General features: G+C 35.6%; 1 protein-coding gene across 3 annotated transcripts in view; it reads right to left on the bottom strand.

Moving 5' to 3' along the window:
• The window catches only part of LOC136837567 (uncharacterized), a 131,119-nt gene that overhangs the window by 62,400 nt on the left and 45,220 nt on the right, over nt 1-23,499 (bottom strand). Inside the window, exons 3-5 of one of the 3 annotated variants that reach the window (XM_067102438.1) lie at nt 18,982-19,137; nt 7,534-7,689; nt 942-1,004 (exon numbers count right to left, since the gene is read on the bottom strand). In XM_067102438.1, the coding sequence (XP_066958539.1) occupies nt 942-1,004; nt 7,534-7,689; nt 18,982-19,137 (375 nt within the window). The remainder of the gene's footprint in view (nt 1-941; nt 1,005-7,533; nt 7,690-18,981; nt 19,138-23,499) is intronic. The other 2 variants (XM_067102439.1, XM_067102440.1) reach the window with 2 other exon arrangements.

Raw genomic sequence — 23,499 nt, 5'->3', positions numbered from 1 at the left:
AGTAAACAAATTTTTTCATTATGGCTAACTTTTATTCGTGATATTAGTTTTTTGTGTGCGTTTTGGCATTTTTAAACATATGATAAATTTCAATTCTTTAGCTTTCAAATGACATCAAATTCATTAAAATAGCATGAAGTATAATATGGCACTGAACAATCAAAGAAAATTATTGCTAAGCATTTTTGCTCGGTCAGTGAGGGTTGAGTGTTCTGGCGCAAACTCCCCCTCCCCCAAATCCACAAAGGGTTATATGTAACAGATTCAAAATATAATATTAAACAATAATTAACAAACTTGTATTAGGAAAACTGGTTTACTAACCCTGAACAAAAGAGCATATAGAAATAAGCAAATGCTGTATGCAATTAAAGCAAGGAGTACAGAAAGGAGTAAAACTACTTGACACCAATTATAGTATGCCTAAGCCAATTAGTTCTAAAATAAAAAAGATAGAACTTAATGTTAGAAGATAACCAAAGAAAACAGAACTTGATGTTACAAGACAACTAAAGAAAAGCTAACTTTTCAAGAAAACTAGCACTTCCCAAAATCAAAATGGCAGTAGTTATAAATTCTTATCCAATACATCCACCTCAGGATATGGAAACCGAAGGAAAAACACATATTAGCTCATTATGTGAGAGCAGTACTAATAACATTCTGAAAATGTAAGGAGGTGAAATTAAAAAGATCACTATTAGTGTAAAACACCCCTATCACCAGAGGATTCCATGAAGTTAGTTAACTCCTTCACAGACACATAAATGCTTGTGTGACTGGTTAGGACCTAGGGATTTGCCTCAGAAAGTGCAGTACTACTGGGTAACTAGTATTTTCTTTCTTTAGAATAATAGCAACACAAGCATTGGATTTCATAGCCACAAAATGGTCTAAATTATAAATGAGTTTGTTATGAAACCAAATATATCTCAACTTACCAGGAAAACATTCACTGAAATGCCATCCAAGTTGTCTTCAGCCAAGGTCTTCCCCACCAAAATCTGTGAATTAAATAAAAGATACTTCATATGGTACTGTTACACAAATTTCATATAACAGAAATCACATAAAATCTGACTAACTTAACATTATACATGCATATATACAAACATACATTACAGAGTGTGTGTGTATATATATATATATATATATATATATATATATATATATATATATATATATATATATATATATATATATATATGTATATATATATATATGTATATATATATATGTGTACAGTATACATATGTATATATATATATATATATATATAATAGGTACAGTATACATATATATATATATATATATATATATATATATATATATATATATATATATATATATATATATATATATATATATATATATATATATATATATATATATATATATATATATATATATATATATATATATATATATATGTGTATATAAATATATATATGTATATATATATATATATATATATATATATATATATATATATATATATATATATATATATATATATATATATATATATATATATATATATATATATATATATATTATATATATATATATATATATATATTATATATATATATATATATATATATATATATATATATATATATATATATATATATATATATATATATATATATATATATATATATAGATATATATAAATATATATATAAAAGATCAAGATGGGGTAGTACTTAGAAAGGAGGAAGACATTGTGAAGAGATGGAAAGAGTATTTTGAACAGCTGTTAAATGAATAAAATAATAGACTAATAAGAGGAGATGGGCAGGTGAACACTGGCATGGTGGTGAGGTTTTCTAAGCAAGAGGTGCTGGATGCACTGAAGAAGACGAAGAATGGGAAGGCAACTGGACCAGACATGGTACCTGTGGAGGCATGGAAGGCATTAGGGGATGAAGGACTGGATATACTTTACAATCTTATGATAAAGATCCTTGAGCAGGAAAAGATACCAAATGAGTGGCGTGGGAGTATACTGATCCCAATCTTTAAAGGGAAAGGAGATGTCCAAGAGTGTGGTAATCATAGGGGTATTAAACTAATGTCCCACACTTGAAGATACTGGAAAGGGTGATAAATGCCAGACTAAGAGAAGAAGTAGAAATAGGTAAAGAGCAGATGGGAATTTTGAAGGGAAGGGGAACAACAGATGGTATATTTTGTCTGAGACAACTAATGGAGAAATTCAGGGAAAAACAAAGGGACCTACATATGGTATACATTGACCTTGAAAAGGATTATGACCGAGTCCCGACACAAGAGGTATGGAGGAGCCTGAGGGAGAGGATGGTGCTGGAGGAGTATGTGCGTTGATACAGGAGATGTACCGGAATGTATTTACCAGAGTGAGGAGCAGTGTTGGGGAGACGGATGGTTTTGAGGTGAGAGTAGGAGTACACCAGGGGTCGGCTCTTAGCCCATTTATCTTTAACATAGTGATGGACATTATCGTAGAGAAAGTAAGGGAGGCAGAACATACTGTATGCGGATGATATTGTCCTGTGCGCAGAGAGAAGGGAAGATCTGGAAATGAAATTGGAAAGATGGAGACAAGTACTGGAGGCCAGAGGAATGAGAATAAGTAGATCTAAGATAGAATATATGTGTACCACCAATAAGGGGGGGGTGATAGGGAAAGTATTCAGCCTTGGGGGAGAACCAATAAAGAGAGTTGATAATTTTAAGTATTTGGGATCCAGTAAAGAATGGTTATTTATTTTTAACCTGAAAAACATTGAAATCACATGAGAAGCTGCATATCCTGATGAAGAGGCTGCCAATATGTTTCTGGCAGAGCTCAAAAAAAAAAAAATAAAAATAAAAATAAAGATAAGGGGTATGATCCAAGGCATATTTTCAGCTGTGATGAAACTGACTGTTCCAGGAGAAAAACACCTAGCACAACTTATATCTACCAAAGTGCAAAGCAGGTACTAGGCTTAAAGCATGGAGGGGACAGGGTGACTCTGGTGCTATGTGGGACAGTGGCTGGCCATATGATAAAGCCTCTCAATTGAGCTTTTGCTATGCAAGGCAGTACCAGAAATGTTAAAAGTTTCCTTCTGGAAGAAGGAAAAGCTGAAGCTTGATCTCCAAACATGAGTAGGCAGGAGCAAGAAGTTGCAAAAATGGCATGAGATAGCAACAGTGCTGCACCTCTATACCTGCTTCTTGAGAGTCAGTTGAGGGAGAGTCCTTAAGGGAGAGCAAAAACTTAATCTTCCTTGACTCCATGCTGATATTCTCTCCTGCAGATCAATACTGAATGAAGACATGTTTTGGACTGACTGTATGAAAAACCAAGTGTCTGAAGGCTAAAATACTTATGTCACACCCAGAAAGGATTGCTGCATCATGTATGGGTGGAGTAGGGGAGGTACTGTTAGAGAATTGACCATTGGGAATGTCAACCATGAAACCTTGATCACAATGGAAGCCTTTCCACTGAGTAGAGGAACTGAGCAGTAAACTGATCAGTTCATACCAGATCCCTATTGATGCTGTGTCAGGAAAGTACTGGACCAGGTTAAGTCACAAACCTGGAAGTGTTGCACAAACAATGCAAACAACATGGCTATTTAGCATGAGTAGTACTCGACATTTACTGATTTATTGAAGAAATCATTGTCCATACAGATAGCATGCTGAGAAGAAAAGATCTTTATTGGTGTAACCTTCTTATCATCAGTTTTTTAGTTCATGATTGTTTTAACCTTCTTATCACTATTTTCATAGTTCATCACTGTACTAAATTGTTAGAACATTTTTTTTCCTTCTTCATATCAAGTAAATATTCAACTATTTTCTTGCCTCATTTTATATTTTATTTTATCTTTTTAAACTTTTACTGTTTCTTTACATTTTATACCACTTGTATGATCTTGCCATCAATAACCTTACACTGAAAGTAGTTTTGTCTTGGCTAGGTAGTTAGCACACATACAAGGGTACAGGGTCACTTATGAGCAAAACTTTAGGACAAAGAACTGTTACAAGCACACAATGTGAAATAAATACATTAATGGAGTCTCCACCCAACATCAACAAAAATTTCCAGTGATATCCAAAGGCATATGATACCACGAGTCTATAACTAACCCCTTTTCTGAAATGGTAATTAAGGACTCATATGATTCAAGTACTGTCCCTGACTCACCCGAAGTCACAGTACTCATATTGAAAGCTTAGCAGGATCTCCCTGAACTACTAGATATGACTATCATCTTATCTCCCACTGTTCTGACAAGTATCCAGTGATGGAGATGTGGGATGGTGAACAAAAACACAACAAAATCATTACCACTTCTCCAAAATAAGCATGATAAAACCATTACCTCTTTCTCAAAAACTTAAGTTCACATCTGTGATTCTTATGTGGGAAGGAAAGCTTGAGATTATCCAAATGACTAACTTGTTACACCTGACTGGTCTTGTACAGCAGATCCTGACAACTTTTATTGTTAGAAAGCCAGTTCAATTTACTTGAGTTTAGGAAATTTCTGATATATTACATCCAAGATGGACCGCTGGATTTTGCACCTGCAGTCCAAGGATGCGATAGACCTGTGTCAGTTATTCCAGGCTCTGTACCTGCAGATTTGGATTCTTGAAACCCTAGTTTGAAGGGAGCTCAGGCATCAGAAGTCCCATTACCTTGCAGTCATAAAGTTGATTTTTCAAGTTAAAGATAACCAAAAGAAAGTAGTCAACCAGGTATGTTTCAGAGAAATCACCTCTAGCTAGGAATCTCCAATTGCTGAAGCAGAATTTAAAAGACATGACCCCTGGCACCCATAAGTGAAGGGTATTTGGTCTCCTGTCTTTAAAGATATACCATGGCCAAGAGAAAACTATTATACAGGTACAGTATTTATCCAAGAGACTTCTCGGGCTAAAAATCTGTCTAATAGGAGGATGTTAACTTTAGCCCTCCTCAACCAGGTTTGATGGACCAGATGACTGTATACCTATGCTCAGCCAAGAGTACTGGAGAGGGAAAGAAATTAAATAAAATAAAAGATTTTTTCAAGATGGAAATGATCACAAATTTTGTACAAAATTAAGCCATTCTGTTGTGTTACAGTTTGCTTGTACAGTTTATACATTCTCCTATGCCACTATTGTTATGGTAGTGTTTTGACCTTGAAATGATGAATTTCCTTCTTATACAGTATTTGTGTGTCTCCACAGTATTGGCAGGTTTGTGTTTTCATTTCAAAGCTGTGATAAACAAGGGGTTATTTTTCAACAAATTTATCTCTTTATTTATAAGATCTTTAAAATGTACTAAAAATAATGTAAATTTTTGGTTGTCACTGTATCTGTGTAGATACAAATCAAGTACTGTACAGTACAGTACAGGAATACAAATTGATATACAGTATACAGATCAGACATATACATCATTCTTGTCATTAAAAAAAAAAAAAGTCATTGTAATCATGTATACAAGTGCAATTTGTAAGGCAAACAGGATTAGAATACTGTTAGAAAATGAAGAGGAAAAAAATTATGAGTATGAAAAAGCATGTAAAAATGATTAACTTGTAGGAGAGGGTGATTTTGGAAAAAATGGGATTTATATATCATGAAACACTTAAAATTTCATTTTGGACTTTATAATCCTTGCCTATAAATTACAGTACTATAGTTATTTAATTCCACCTGAATTATCTACCATGTGATTTTTTCCAATGAACAGAATACAATTGACCACCAGTATTCATGGGAGATGCGTACCACAACTCCCCACGAATAACTAAAATCCATGAATACTTGACACCCCTCTAAAAATACTTATAACTACCTATTCTGATAGTTCAAACACCAAAAAAAAACTCTAAAAATGCTTATACCTGAGTATTTTAGCAGTTTTACCATAAAAAATACATTTAGTGACGAAAATATGAAAATACAGTAATTAGTGAGTATTTCTCTATGAAAAATACCACAAATAGGTAAATTTTCCACAAATACAGGGTAATGTGTATCTATGTTCCACAGAAAAATCCGCAAATAGGTGAAGGTGCGAATCTGGAACCACGAAAAGGCACGGGTCCACTGTACTGTGGAAGGTGAAAATTATTAATTTCAATTAAATGATCCCAGATACCTTTTTGAATACAAGAAAACTATAAGAAAACTGAACATGTAGGTTTTGCTTTTTAAAATTATTTTGAATTTAATAAATGTGAAAAAATCTTAATGTATTCTAAATTTAAACTGGTTGGTCTGTCTTATGAAGCCCTGGGGGGACCATTACAGTAACTCCTCCTTTGAGGACAAGTGGCTACGCCATCACAAATCTGTAAAAACTTTTGTTTGCAGGATATAACAACAATTTAGAAACTTGACCCAGCAAGTGAAAAAGCAGACAAATGCTTTAACAATGCTGTTTAAATATTAAATAAAACTGGTAACCGCAAGTTTAAAATGCCAGCTGGACTTTGAGATATAGCAAAATGTTATTCAGTACTGGTGGACTAATCACATTTCCTTATTTTTTTTTCAATGTTAAACTGTTGTATCAGGCAGGACTTGCATCAGCATTAATGTACTTGTTGAAGACATGGGCAAAAAAAAAAAAAAACAAGACAGGTAAGAAAAAAATACTGTGACAGCATAATACAATTGGTGTGGCTGGTATTGTTAATCAGTTGAGGTAATAAAACTGACCAGTACTAGGTTTATGTAATAATCACATGGCTCAAATTTGTATTGACCACCATCTAAATTTCATCTGAGCAACACTCATTGTGGGTGGATGCCATGACAGTGTCTTCTACTATACTGAAGAAACATCTATTGCAGGACAGTGTCTTCTACTATACTGAGGAAACATCTATTGCAGGACTGTGGGTAAATCGAATAGTATCTATAAAAGTAGGAAATAAAGTGAAATCAAACATATTACATTAACCCCACAAAATATAAAAAATTTTCTAGACAAGACTTTTACTGATTGGTCTCAAATTCAATTATAAAAATGTAATTGACAGTTCAATTTAGGCTATTAAAGTATTTAGAATTCTTGTTAGTTGTTATATTCTTGCATGTTCAAGGGAAGGCTATATACTTTAGAGTTTTTATTACTTATCAGAAGACTAGGCCTCAGAAGCATCTTTTAAAATCGGGCTACTAGGAAAACCTGCTTTCAGTACAATATATCAACAAGAGTATTATTTCATGCATATGTTTGGAAATCCAGTATGGCTAAATGAGTGGTGTGACTGAACAATTGTGTGTCAGTTAAAAAAGAATATGGATGCATGTATGAATAAGAATGAACGAAGATCATATTTCATCAATTCCTTCTGTTGTTTAATGTGTTAAGTACAGTATATTATTTTAGGCGAAGTGTTATTAGAATCCCTCCACAGCAACAGATAAAAAAATATACCCCTAATTTAATCTGGGTAAACCAAACCAGGGAAACTTGAAGTGGAAATCCACTGCACCAAGATTAGCAACCAGTAGGCCTCTAGGTATCAAACTCACCTTAGCCAGTTTTACAATACACTCTGGAGGACCTGAAGAATGAAACAGACGACTTTTAACACCGCATCTTGGAGAAGGTTCAGCAGATTTACTTGCCCCATAGTTTTGATAGTCATTAGGACTAAGGGTGCTCATCACTGTTTTGGCTGAAGATGACTGTAATAAGGAATTCGAGAGCACTTAAGTTTTCAAACATAAAAAGTGCATCAGCACAAGCCCATTCAAAATCTGGTAACATATATAGATCCCATTTATTTGATGAAATTTTAATTCCTCAAAGGTTAGGTGTTATAAATATCTTGATTCACTATGGTAGATTATTTGCTACCTGTCTGGCCTACTCTGGCAAAAAGACACTCTGCAGGGCCTCACCTCAAAAACAAAGAAAAATTCTTGTTGGTTTAGTGTTAGCATCACTGATCATGTCTGGTAGACTATCAGTCACCAAATACGAATGTTCTTAATTTTTTACTGGATTTAACTTTTCAATGTTTAGGAAATGACTTGGACATGATCCTATTCCTCCTCTTCCTCTTCATTTCACTCCACAGACATGTAAAAACATTATTGAAGACTTTCTCAGATGATGCTTACCTTTGGATTTTTCGTATTATTGGACCCACAATTAACAAGTTGAAAGAACTGTTGCTGCTCATAATTATTACTGAGTGATTCTCTTTTAATTTCAAAAACTACAACACTGATTTTTTCTATAATTCATGGGTGATTCTCTTTAATTTCTCTATTAAGTTCATAGTAGTCCTTTAAGGCTTATTTTGCCAGGCATAATTACAGGTTTAAATCAGTGGAACAGTTTGGTGAATGAGGCCAAAAAATTTAAAAAAGCAACGTTATTTTTTCTTGCTCTTATTAAAAGTTAACTTATAGTAGTTTCCTATAGTCTCCTTTAGAGCTAGCCATTATTTTGTAATTTTTGCCTGGAAACTCCTTCTCTTTCTCTTTTTTTTTTTCCCTTAAATCTGGGAGGGAATTTTACTCATAGATGGAAGGACCACTATACAGGGTTTAAATAAACAACTAGCAGGCTTCCAGATTTTCACGGTCACTTTGACTTATACATTTAAAATAATTTGACCCAAATTAACTTTTGTTATCTCTAGAAACTTAAGTGCTCAGTACAGATTGGCTTGTTTCTGGTGTTACTGACTAATCAGCATAGCAGACCAGCTGTACTATGAGGTTAATCTTCAAATGTTTCCTGATTATGGAGAAGCCCACCCATATTTCTAGTGATATACTTCATATTGTATGATTTATAAAATATTTCAATCACACTGGGGCCAAAGCCAATTAATTTATTAACACTTTTGACCAAACTGTCAATACTGGGAATCTCAGTTTAAGTATTTCCAGAACTGATATTAAAAAAAATGATGTGGTTATTTTTATATCACCTGAGAGATATATGATTTTATAGCCATAAAACAAATTTTAAGTAGGAAAAACCTATTTTTGGTAGCTGCTGAGTCCTCAAAGGAGTTACGAATTCACTTATAGCTGGTCTTGCTAGAATATTGCTTGTTGGCAAAGTGCTAGATTATAAAGGACTCAGGATAAGAGGTGCTCTATCTTCTGTCCGTAGTAACTACCTTGGTTTTCCCTTCATCCTACTTGCACAAATGTGACAACAGCACGTATGTTGGGTATCTTCCTCATTACACACCAGGTCTGTGCAAGATAAAACTTCACCTGAGTCTCATGCCTTTTTGTCAAGGAAAGTAGGTATGTTCAAGGACTCAGTGGCTACCAAAAATAGGTTTTTTCTACATCAAAACCTGTTTTTTTTATAGCATAGCCGTTGTTCATCCTCAAAGGAACTTGCAAAAGAAATTGACAGGTGATGAAATGGCTTAGCTTCTAATAAATAAATCCTAACTACCAAGATAAATTTTTTGGTCTGAAGTACAGTTACAGGTTATCAGCCATTCTCTTTATTCCATATACCCATAAGGGTTTGGCAGTCAAGAACAGGAAAAAACACACAAACCAATATATATATATATATATATATATATATATATATATATATATATATATATATATATATATATATATATATATATATATATATATATATATATACACACACATATACATATATATATATATATATATATATATCTTTGTGGTTCTTAGTATCTTACCCAATTATATTGAGTCTGGCTGTGGGATTAGTATCCCTTCCCCAGCAATATCTCAGCATGACCCTACCTCTCATGGCAACAGTGCTGCAGGAATTTTTGGTCCAAGGTAAAGTCACAAGTTATCAACTGTTCTTTATTCTAGATACACATTGGGGTTTGGCAATAAAGAACAGGAAACAATACATAAACCTGCATATGTATTATCCCTTGTGGTTCTAAGGTGACTTGCCTAATTATGTAGGGTCTGGCTGTGGGATTATTGTGCCTTCTCTGGTTCAGGAATACTGCCCCTAATAACCACCCTATACACTCAAAAGACTTCTTCGAAAGAAATATTTTCGAAGTAAGGTAATGATGTACGCAACCTTTGGATGTCATGCAGCTTCGGAAAGCAGTGAGTGTCTGCCTTTTTAATGAGGGAAAATAAAATAATTCTCAGCCCACATAAAGAGAGTGGCTTGTTTGTGCTAAGGTGTAGGAAAAACAAGACCATCTGGGACGTTTGGTGTGACGTTTAGGTAAACCTTGGGTGCTTGAACCTGGCATGATGTTTACCCAAAATGATAGGCCAGGTAACAACCGTAAATGATAGCTAGGTATATGAGTGATGAAACGTTGTCCCCATCTCAGAGAGCCCAGTTTGCCAATCTGAGCTCCTGATGCTAAAGCAGTCAAGAAGACCACTTTTTGGAGCATATGTGTTGTAGTAGTTGTATTGGGCCCCCTGAACTAGGGGCATATGACAAAAGTCTAAGAACCTTATTCAGGAACCAGCTTATGGGAATCCTTGCAGGAGCTGGCTTTTGCAGTGCAAAGGACTGGAGAAGGGAATTAACAATTTCTATATTAGAATAAATTCCATATCATGAAGCAAGGGTTCCAACAATGCTGCCTCGTACACCATGACTGTCGCAACAGCAAGGCACTTGACCTCAAAGGATATATAATAAATGTTAAACTGTTTCAACAGATTCTGACTGGGCTCTCAGCAGGGAGGTACTGTACTCTAACCACATTTTCCGTACAGACTGGAATGTCAGATAGATGAAGTCCATAGTTTTTGCACTAGGTACCTAGCAATGTTTAGGTAAATAATCTTCATGTAGACTAGATTAAAAAATCCACATGTGAAGGTCAAGGCTCTGAAAGGAGGATTCGCGAATGACTTTCCCTCCTGCCTGGGATAAAGCAGCAGATGGCAATGGAATCTATTCTCTCACCCGCTGCTGAAGCAAAAGGACCCAATGACCTTTTGGACAATTCAAGGACACTAAGTAAGCAGTTCTGTAGAAAGCTACCAGATTGTTCAAAGCCCCTGAAATCTGGGGCAATGGAAGTTGAAGGTTCTCGCATGTAGCAAACAGGTCCACTTCCGGATGTGGAAACATGTTGGCAACTACTGACTTCAGAGGGGCTGAGCGTGAACCTAACCTCTTGATACAAGACAATGCAGTCATATTGTCTAGGACTGACAAAATGTGGATCCCTTTTGGAGGTTTCAGTTTTCTGAGATGGAAAAACAGTCAACAGCCCCAGGAAGCTGATATGGCACTCCCTCAGGTAACCATCTTCCCGTTACCTGACAATCCTCCCAATGGCCTCCCCAACCTGTCAAGGAGGCATCTGTATGTATTATCACTCGTTGACCTGTTTTGCCAAAGACCCCTTCCAGGTCCACAGATGGAGTATCTTCCCAATCTCCAACCACAAAGCCTTTTCTTGGCATGGGAGATCCAGACTCTGTTTACATCCTACAACTGCAATCACAAACTATAACAGGCCCAGACTTCTTTCCAAATGTCGTCTAGAAAAGCTGGTTCTTCAATAAGGTTCTGACAGATAGGGGAAGTATGTAAAAGGGAGGTTACATTGGGGAGCGAAATATTGAAGCCCAACAATGCTTCCTTGCAAGCCTTAATGCAACACTGCAGAAAGTCATGAGTGCTCCCCACAGGGTCCATAAAGTGTTTTGGCTACTGCGGCGAACATTGTTCTGGAAGGCTCTGGAAGCTCTTTAATAGCTACTTCCACCATAGTAGCAGAAGTTACAATACTGAGGAGGTGGAGCCTAGCATGACTTTCAGCCATGGCTGTTCCATCTGAGATTTTTCTCATAAAGGTCCCAAATTGCTGGGAGTTTTTTCCTCTTAAAGGAAGGACAAGTGTTGCCCATTCCTTTGTAGAACTATCAGATACTGGGATGGAGGAGACAAATGGGTTTATTTCTGGCATTACCTCTCATTACCCAGTCACGACAAAATTCTGAAATTCTGTCTTAACGATTGGTTGTTTTAACAAAGAACAGACAGTAGGCTCATGCTTCCCAGAAAGGGTACTGATTATCTAAAATTGATATTGTGCTATATTTTCCATTAAACTAGAGAGAGGATGCTTCTACGGCTTTCATTACTACGCTAATGGCTTTCATTGCTATATTATTAACCATTCTGAATTCCTACTGAAGGAGTGACCAAACACCATTCAGTATTGGGAAAGGCCGCTCTGTCCCATAATTCTGCAAGCTTAACCTCAATCATTGTTTCCATTTCATTAATGAGGTATTTTCCATCTGGTGAAAGGATGCACACTGAGGCATTACACCAAGGGTTATCAGTAGCATTCTTGGGGACGGATACTGGTGCCCATACTGTACTACATTCTGATTTGAGGTTTTACAGCCCGACCTGGTCATATTATTGTTACCAGTTGGAGCTTAAGAGTGAGCAGGCTGTCTCTTACTACCCACTCTGATTTCAACAGGGATCTAGACAACTAATTCAACTTCTTTTTAAGCTTGGATTTTCATTACCCTATTCCCATGGCCTAAGATTTTTGGTGAGAGAGACAATCTCTGCCTGGGCAGACTATGCAACCTGCCAACCCTCTAGTTTTAACGATGAGAAATATTACACGTCACATCTAATTCCATATTCAGGACAGAACTGAATTCCTCTTGGGAATCATGGATAGTGTCTCCGATATGCTGATGCTCAGTAGTAAGGACATCCTTGACACTGTTCATGATTTCCTTCCAGAATTCTGAAAGTACAGCAAGCAGGATTTCCTATCAGGGAAGCCTGCATGAACTCATTGAGTCAAGGCAGTCGCACCACCTCTGCCTGGCAGGACAGAAGTCCATGATAAATTATTACACCCCCTAAAAGGGACAGACACTTTAGATGGGGTTGGGTGGACCCTATCAGGATCCCCTTCAACATCTGAATGCTGCATGGGAGAGGCAAGATTCTCATCTGAGGTGTATTTCTCTTGCAAAGCATTAGACTGTTCCCTAGATCTCCCAGATTTGTAAGGGAAATTTCAGTGGCTATACAGTAATACCTGTAGGGACCATAATAGTGTAACTCCTTTGAGGACGAACAATGGCTACGCTACCAAAACGAGGGTTTAAATTATGGTTCATTAAAAAAAAAAAAAAGCAAAAGCCAGAGCAATGTTTAACTTGCTAGACAATTCAACATACATTACGTAAAAAAAATCACAGATGCACAACCAAACTTTGCTGGAAGTCATCAGGGAGCAAATAGAGCTTACACATTTGCCATGAGATAACATAATTATCTTAAAGCAAAACTACATGAAATAGCTCAGACTCATCTGGGTGCACAAAATCAAAATACTCATGTTTGTAAAAAAAATGATGAGTATTTTGCTAGTTATACACAACTACAGCCTTTTGTTAGTATTCCTGGCACAAAATAGAAATGGTTGTTGAAGCTTGGTAATGAGGTGGTTAATAGGTGGCAAGCACACAAGTTGCAGGGTACTGCCCACATGCCGGTCAGTAACCCATCACTTTATCCTTAAACAATCAAAAGTTATATGGGGCTAGTTGAAGTGGGATAATGGTAAAAGGCTTTGGCTTCTTGTCTATGAAAAATAGAAAATATTTTTGAAATCTAGTGTAGTATATATGTTTCTAGCAGAAATATACACTATCTCTTTATATTAAAGAATTGCTCCTCAGGAGGAAGGATGATCTCAAGGAGTTTACTAACACTATTCTGAAAAATGAGGTACAAACTCAAGATTATCCAGATGACCAACTTGTTGCACCTCACTGGTACTGAACAGCAGATCCTCACTGTACTACTTTTTTTGTTAGAGTCAGGTCAACTTCCTGGAGTGTGGGGAAACTTCTGATACATTACACCCACAACAAAGATGGACAGCTGGATTCTGCATGTACAGTCTATGGTTATGAAAGTCATTATTCCCAGCTTCTTCAGCTCTAATTCTGGATACTTGAAATGCTACTTCCAAGGGAGCTAAAGCTCCAATAGCCACATTCCCTGCCAATCCTCTGGTTGATTCTTCAAGTTTTAGATCGCAAAAAAAAAAAAAAAAAAAATCAGCAAATTAGCACATTTCCTCTAGCTCTGAAACTACAACCACTAACAGAGAGTTTCAAAGGTAGGAAATATAGCACCCATCAAAAACGGTAATTTTTTTTTCTAATGACTCTTCAGATACAGAGGAATCTAGAGAAAACCATTATCTTTAGCCAAGAAATCTCTTTAGCTAAGGATTTGTCTTATAGGAGAAGATTAACCTTCAGTCCTTCTCACACCAGGTCTGAAGGACAAGATTTATATTCAGCCAAAAGTACTGAAGGGGGGGAAGACATTAAAGATATAAAATACAAAATATTTTCCAGAAGGAATTGATCATAAATTTTATAAAATATACACCATTTTGTAGTTTTACCCATAAGAGGCAAATTTCTTTAAAATACAGTATTTGTATATCTCTACAGTATTAGCAGGTTTATGTTCTCATTTCATAACTATTGTAGAAAAAAGACTATTTATGGACAAATTTTGTCTTTCTTTAAAAGTTTTTGAAAGGAACTAAAAATTATGTAAAGTTTCGGTTGTCACTGTATCTTTATGGACTGTTTTATGTTAAGTGTAAAAGATCACCCAATACACATCATTAAAATTAGATCAAAATTTTATATCATAATTGTCATTGTAAATAATTTAATAGTTAAAAAGGCCCATAAAACACTATATATTTCAAGCACTTCCTTCTGTGCCCCTGTATACTGGTAAAATATGGACAGATGATATGTTAAAAGAGTATATATACAAAGCATATGTAGGTGTGGCAGTAAGTCTCTGTTGGTATGCAGGTGGCCATTTCCCAGGAAGGAGGAAATTAAGCAACTCCCTGGTATCTTTAGCCTCATTAACTCCTGTCTGGCAATGCATCTGGTGGTCATATTTTCTGGAACACCTGCTTCAGAAGAGGCCTTAAGATTAATGATAGCAGATTCTAGCATCTTCTCTTTGTACGGATGGCTCCTTTTGAAAATCCCCAAACTCTCTGAAGCATACCGCACTGATCTTTTGTGCTCTGTTAATCTTTGCGAGATGGATCTATCCATGTTTCCTACACATTAGGGATAACGGCCATACCATAAACTGGAGTGGGGCGGAGCTGGTTTTCAAAAGTAGCTGTTTGTACATTAAGTTCCAAAAGTGAAGCTACAAATTTCAAAATTGATCGTACTTTAGAAACTCGTGGGGTTGCCAGTTAGTATATTTTATTCCAATTATTGTCATCCTCTTTATCTGATAAGTATCAGTGATTAACTGTAGAACCACAGAAGGTATTTCCCCAGTGAATGGTCAATGGTAGTTCAATAATTATTTAAAAAAAAAAAAAAAAAAAGAATTCCCCCCCCAAAAAAAGAATTTCCCTGTAGAAACATCTGCGGCTCTCAATGTGTGATATCGAGTGTTCGCCATTGACTGGCAGCAGGAACCGAGTGCATAAGCATTGGCCTAATGTGATTTGTAAATTTCTACTTTTATAGCGTCATATCGAAAGTTATTATGATTTCTTTTGATAAAGCACAAAGAAGTTTAGCATCTGATTGAATGAATTATAAATAAGACACAAGGTGGTGTAGAAAAAAAAAAAGGAAATCCAAGTTATATGCGCATTTAGTATGGCTACATGGTTAGGCCTATTTCAAAAATCAAGGAAATATATTTTCCAGCTTGTTATTTAATAAATTGAGTTGTTTGGATATCTAGATGGTTGTAAACATGATTTTCCATTAATTAGGTTTCATTATCAAGTCAGGGGAAATGAGGAAGTCTAGGCCCTAAGTTAAGTCAGGGGAAGTGAGGAAGTCTAGACCTAAGTCAAGTCAGGAAAGTGAGGAAGTCTAGGCCTAAGGCAAGTCAGGGGAAGTAAGGAAGTCCGGGCTTAAGCCAAGTCAGGGGAAATGATGAAATCTAGGCCTAAGCCAAGGCAAGGAAAGTGAGGAAGTCTAGACATAAGCCAAGCCAGGGGAAGTAAGGAAGTCTAGGCTTAAGTCAAGTCAGGGGAAGTGAGGAAGTCTATGCCAAAGTCAAGTCCGGGGAAGTGAGGAAGTCTAGGCCTAAGCCAAGGCAGAGGAAGTGAGGAAGTCAGATAGATGAATTTTCAGTTGCTTTTGGTCAGCCTTGGTGGATGTTAGACTTGAATGATTTGGGAACACTTTTTATTATTTGGAGAAGCACTCTGTATTTGTAACGGAAAACCTGTTTGCAATCAAGTTTACCCTTTCAATAGTGGTTACTTTCTGTCAGTGTTATTGCAAGCATAATGAAGAAGGGAACTGATTTACCTGTTTATTCAATATTACTGCCTGGCGATGGGGGTATTGAGTCAAAGTCCCCCCCCCCCCCTGGGCACGGCTGGTGATTCATAGGTTGGGTATATAATGTTAAGTTTGAGTCATGGGTCGAAACTGAAGCCAAAGCTGAAGTAGAGTCCGAATGGTCGGGTCCTAAAAGCTAAAATCAGAACTGCCAACCACACCTAACTTCTCTGTTGAATCTAGGTGCATTCATGATTGATTATGTTTGTTACGGAGATTTTCCCCTTGTATTCTATTGATACTTGCATGGTTTTATGCATCTTTGCTAAAATAATTGATATTACACTATGATATTAAATATATTTGTTTCCACATTGCTCGAAATATACAACGGTAATGTTGGTAATCCTGTGTTGAATGAAAATTTCAAATTGTTTCGTTTCTGTAGTTTGAAGTAATTGCTGTACTTTGAAATAATTACTATTACCGTAATTTTTTCTTATGATTGTCAAAAATATCATAGATTTGATATTTGTGCATCATATGTTAGCTTTATTTTGCTTGATGGAGCTTTCAATGTAAAAAAAAAAATAAGTTTTTCAGCTATGTGTTGTAGTTGCCAGTTAGTGAATTTCGAACGAAATCCTCTGAAATTTTTAGCTTCACTTTTGGAACTTACTGTACAAAGGGAACTGGAGTGGGATGGAGCTGGTTTTCAAAAGTAGCTGTTCGTACAAAGGGAACTGGAGTGGGGCGGAGCTGGTTTTCAAAAGTAGCTGCCCGCACAAAGGGAAATGCTGGAATCTGCTATCATCAATCAAACCAACAATATGAACTCGTCAGGAGGACATTGGAAATTGGATGACATCAAGTTAATCCTCAAGCCTCTTCTTAAACAGGTGTTCCAGAAAATACGACCGCCAGATGCATCGGCAGACGGGAGTTAATGAGGCTAAAACACCAGGGAATTGCTTAATTTCCATCCTTCCTGGGGAACGGTCACCTGCATACCAACGGAGACTTACTGCCACACCTACATATCCTTTGTATGTATACTCTTGTAACATATCATCTGTCCATATTTTACCAGTGAACAAGGGCACAGAAGGAAGTGCTCGAAATATATGGTTGCAACGTTCATATACTGTTTTATGAGCCTTTCTATCTTCATCTTATACTATTGTATTACAGTAAAAGACATTTAGTTCAATAGTTATTTAAATTTTGCATATAAGCATAATTTTCCTATATTTACAATACTGTACTGGGCAATATCATTATTTTTATTTTTAACTTTACCTTGTATCTAATATACTTTGCAAGTTGAGCAGAAATAATTGAAAATATCACACTATTATTTGTAAAGATGTATAGTATAAAAATACTGTTACAAACTGCAAAAAAAAATGAAGGATTGTGGTAAAAATATAATTTGTGTCATGAAACACTGGATAGTTACTTTTGAGTTTTATAATCTGTGCCATCACTTATAGTACTGTAGTCATTTAAATCCTCCTAAATTATGTCTATTGTGTAATCTTTTCCAATGAGCTGAATACTGTTGAAGGTGAAGATTATTTATTAGAATTAAGTGATCCCAGATACCTTCTCAAACACAGGAAAGTTGACCATATAGGTTCCGCTTTCTAAAATGATTTTGTATTTAATAAATGTGAAAAATCTTAAAGTACTCTAAATTAAACATTTTTAAAAACTTTCATTTGCAGGACTGAATGTCACTCTTAAGAAACCTGACTCAACTAGTGGAAGTACAGATGAGTGCTTTAACAGTACAGTACTGTATAAATATTAAATACAACTGGCAACCCCAAGTTTAAAATGGCAGCTAGACTTTTGAGATATAGTAAAGAGTTATTCAGTACTGGTGGACTGATCACATTTTCTTATATTTTTCAGTGTTAAACTGTTGTATTAGGCCAGACTTGCATCAGCATTAATGTACTTGTTAAAGACATATGTGCAAAAAAAAGACAGGTAAGAACAAATATAAGTGACAGCATTACACAACTGGTGTGGCTTGTACCTTTAATCAGTAGAGGTGATGAAACTGACTTCAGTACTGTACTAGGTTTAGCTATGCAATAGTCACAAGGTTAAGTTTTTATGAATCACTATCTAAATTTCATAACAGTGTCTTGTATTATACTGAAAAATTTTTTTTTGCAGGACTGGGTAAATCAAGTATCTGTAAAAGTAGAAACTAAGGAAAAGTAAAATATACTGCATTAACCCCACAAATACAAAAACTTTCTAGCAGTGCATCAGATGCATTAGAAACATGATAAACTTAAGTGCTTGCAGGAAAATCTTCTTTCAGTATATATCAACAATAGTATTATATAATGCATGTTAGAAATCTAATATAGCTAATGAGTAGTGTGCCTGAACATCTGTGTGCCTGTTAAGAAAAATATGGATGCATGTATGAGTAAGAATGAATGAGTATCATATTTTATTATCAATTCCTTCTGTTGTTTAATGTGTTAACTATATTATTTTTGGTGAGGTTATATCAGAATCCCTCCAAAGTAGTAAAGAGATAAAAATGTACCTCTAATTTAGTCTGGGTAAACCAAACCAGGGAGACTTGAAGTGGAAATCCATTGCACCAAGATTAGTACCCAGCAGGCCTCTAAGTATCAAACTCACCTTAGCCAGCTTTACAAGATACTCTGGAGGACCTGAAGAATTAAACAGGCGACTTTTAACACTGCATCTTGGAGAAGGATCAGCAGATTTACTTGCCCCAAAATTTTGATGGTCATTAGGACTAAGGGTGCTCACCACTGATTTGGCTGAAGATGACTGTAATAAGGAATTTCAGAGCACTTACATAAGTTTTTCATGTCTAAAATGCGCATCAAAACAAGCCCGTTCGAAACCTAGCACATTGACCCCATTTCTTTGGAGAAAATTTAATTGCCAAAAGGTTAGGTGTTATCACATATCTTGCTTCACTATGTTAGATTATTTGCTACCTGTTTGGCCTACTCTGGCAGAAAAATGCTCTGCAGGCCTCACCTCAAATACTAAAAAATTTCTTGTTGGTTTATTCTGTTAGCATCATTGATCCTGTTTTTGGTAGAGAGCAGTCATTAAATATGATAAACTTTTAATTAACCCTTAAACGCCTACTGGACGTATCATACGTCGACTAAAATTGTCTGTTGGGTGTCAAGTGGACGTACCGTACGTAGACTACAAAAAATTTCAACCTTCAGTCAACTTTGACTTGACCGAAATGGTCGAAAAACGCAATTGTAAGCTAAAACTCTGACATTCTAGTAATATTCAATCATGTACCTTCATTTTGCAACAAATTGGAAGTCCTAGCACAATATTTCGATTTATGGTGAATTTTTGAAAAACTTTTTTCCTTACGCCCGCCGTAACTCGGCTGAAAATTTCAGAAATTCTTTCGTCATTTTGTCGTAATTTTTGCACTGTTTTATATTAGCCATTACATAAAGTTTTATATATGAAAATGTGCGCAATTTCATGTAAAATACAGCAAAATACAACCCATGGTTGTAGCTTTTATCAGTTTGGAAATATTTTCATATAAACCACAATAACTGCCAAAATTTCAACCTTCGGTCAATTTTGACTCAACCGAAATGGTAAAAAAACACAATTGTAAGCTAAAACTCTTACATTCTAGTAATATTCAATCATTTACCTTCATTTTGCAACAAATTGGAAGTCTCTAGCACAATATTTCGATTTATGGTGAATTTTTGAAAAAAACTTTTTCCTTACGTCCGCGCCAGAAATTCTTTCATCACGTTGTCGTAATGTTTGCACCGTTTTATATTAGTCGTTACATAAAGTTTTATATATGGAAATGTGCGTAATTTTATGTAGAATACAACAGAAAATAACTCATGGTTGTAGCTTTTATCAGTTTTGAAATATTTCCATATAAATCACGATAACTGCCAAAATTTCAACCTTCGTTGGTTGTAGCTTTTATCAGTTTTGAAATATTTTCATATAAATCACGATAACTGCCAAAATTTCAACCTTCGTTCAACTTTAACTTGACCGAAATGGTCAAAAAATGCAATTATAAGCTAAAACTCTTACATTCTAGTAATATTCAATCATGTACCTTCATTTTGCAACAAACTGGAAGTCTCTAGCACAATATTTCGATTTATGGTGAATTTCTGAAAAAAAAAAAAAACTTTTCCTTACATCTGCGCGCGGTAACTCGGCCGAACATCTCAGAAATTCTTTCGTCACATTGTCGTAATGTTTGCATCGTTTTACATTAGTCGTTACATAAACTTTTATATATGAAAATGTGCGCAATTTCATGTAGAATACAACAGAAAATAGCTCATGGTTGTAGCTTTTATCAGTTTTGAAATATTTTCACATAAATCACGATAACTGGCAAAATTTCAACCTTCGGTCAACTTTAACTCGACCGAAATGGTCGAAAAACGCAATTGTAAGCTAAGACTGTTACATTCTAGTAATACTCAATCATTTACCTTCATTTTGCAATAAATTGGAAGTCTCTAGAACAATATTTCGATTTATGGTGAATTTTTGGAAAAAACATTTTTCTTACGTCCGCGCGGTAACTTGGCCGAACATCTCAGAAATTCTTTCGTCATTTTGTTGTAATTTTTGCACTGTTTTATGTTAGCCGTTACATAAAGTTTTATATATGAAAATGTGTGCAATTTCATGTAAAATACAGCAAAATACAACCCATGGTTGTAGCTTTTATCAGTTTGGAAATATTTTCATATAAACCACGATAACTGCCAAAATTTCAACCTTCAGTCAACTTTGACTCGACCGAAATGGTAAAAAAACACAATTGTAAGCTAAAACTCTTACATTCTAGTAATATTCAATCATTTACCTTCATTTTGCAACAAATTGGAAGTCTCTAGCACAATATTTCGATTTATGGTGAATTTTTGAAAAAACTTTTTCCTTACGTCCGCGCCAGAAATTCTTTAAATCACGTTGTCGTAATGTTTGCACCGTTTTATATTAGTCGTTACATAAAGTTTTATATATGGAAATGTGCGCAATTTCATGTAGAATACAACAGAAAATAACTCATGGTTGTAGCTTTTATCAGTTTTGAAATATTTTCATATAAATCACGATAACTGCCAAAATTTCAACCTTCGGTCAACTTTAACTTGACCGAAATGGTAAAAACGCAATTATAAGCTAAAACTCTTACATTCTAGTAATATTCAATCATGTACCTTCATTTTGCAACAAACTGGAAGTCTCTAGCACAATATTTTGATTTATGGTGAATTTCTGAAAAAAAAAAATTTTCCTACGCCTGCGCCCCGTAACTCGGCGAACATCTCAGAAATTCTTTCATCACGTTGTCGTAATGTTTGCATCGTTTTACATTAGTCATTACATAAACTTTTATACATGAAAATGTGCACAATTTCATGTAGAATACAACAGAAAATAGCTCATGGTTGTAGCTTTTATCAGTTTTGAAATATTTTCATATAAATCACGATAAATAGAAAAATTCGACTTTCGGTCAACTTTTTTCGACCGAAATGGTCGAAAACTGCAATTGTAAGCTAAAACACTTACAGTCTAGTAATATTCAATCAATTAGCTTCACTTTTCAACAAACGGGAAGTCTCTAGCACAATATTTCGATTTATGGTGAATTTTTGAAAAAAAAATTTTTTTTTTTGTCCGCGCATTACGAATTCATGCATCATTTTGTGATAATATTTTCTCTGTGTTGCTTTGATCGTTTTACAATTTGTTATATACCAAAATCATCGCAATTTAGTGTACAATACAAAGAAAAACAAAATAACCCGTTAGCTTCAACTGTTTCGCTCACAGCGCGATTTGTATAAAATTATATATGAAAAATTTTTTTTGCGCTGTCATATATTTCAATATTTATGTATGATAATTATATTTTTTTCATTTCCGATGGTTGCATACTAAACTTCAGGCAATGACAAAAAAAAGGAGCCGAAAATGAACTCTTAATTTTAAAAACTAAGCGTGCTGTGATTTTTTGAAAAAAACTTTTTTTCGGCTTCGGCACTAACTCCCGAACGCTGCCGGCATACGGGAGACGTTTTTGTAAATAGAGGCTCGGCGTTTAAGGGTTAATTTGTATTTTTCATAATTTGGAAACCGAGGTAAAAACGTATTGGGAAAATTTCAAAGCGCAGCTAGATCTGGTTAAAAAATAAACAAGGTAGGTAGCATGAGTGTATTAGCCAATGGGGAGAGAGAGAGAGAAGGCGGAGTCTGACCTCTTTTCCCCCTCATATATGCTGTGACACACTTATCTCTCAAACCGTCTGCAAGCAAGACGTGCACTGCCTATTCTAGCATAGAAGCAAGTTTTTATGCACTTCCTGCTCATTATTTGCTTTGGCTTTCTGGTTTTTTCACTGTTTTTGTTTGTGTGTTTCTGTGATATATTGTGATTACCAGAATGTGCTTGCTTCAAGATGCAAACCCATGAATCATCTAAGAAGGCTTTACCTCAGAGGAAATGTCTTGGGGTAGGTATCAACCCTTGTTTTTGTTATGTAGCCTCTCTTGGAACTGATCCTCATTCGACTTGTAGCAGATACAGAGCAAATGTTTGCATTGTAAGTAGCCCTATTCAGAGTGTCGCTATTGGTCTCCTGAGCAATGGAAGCATTTTGGTAGGAAGAAGATATACTGTACAAGGGGAAATTGGCTGTCCCGTCATGGGAAGGCTTTGTCTCCAATGGCGTCAGATGCCACCATTCCTTCTTCTTTCTCTCCTTCACCAGAACTGTCTCTCATTGCATCTTCTTCTCAGGAAGATTTTACTCCTCATTCTTCTGTTGCTTCGTCTCTAGATGGTTTGAGGAAAGGTTCGGGAGATCTTGTGATGGATTTAGTTACATCTGTTCTTTGGGTGGTCCCCCCACCCTTAAGGAGGGAGGCAGCTCTCCCTTGTTCTGCTGTTTCAGGTATGGATGCGGAAAAGCTATCCGAGTGCTGGTCTTCATTAGGCCTACCAGGCGAGCCCCACCTTAGGGGCCTACTGTCTTCCTGTCTCCCAGAGTCTACTGCCTTGTCAGTCTCTACAGCTACAGTGTCAGTGACTTCTGCTTGTGTTCCTACAGCCATGACGTCCTCAGCCTACACTGTGCCTTCATC

The sequence above is a fragment of the Macrobrachium rosenbergii genome, chromosome 59, assembly GCF_040412425.1.
Source record: "Macrobrachium rosenbergii isolate ZJJX-2024 chromosome 59, ASM4041242v1, whole genome shotgun sequence".
NCBI classification, from domain to species: domain Eukaryota; kingdom Metazoa; phylum Arthropoda; class Malacostraca; order Decapoda; family Palaemonidae; genus Macrobrachium; species Macrobrachium rosenbergii.
Note: the sequence above shows the minus strand (reverse complement) of the source record. Positions and strands in the feature narration are given on the sequence as shown.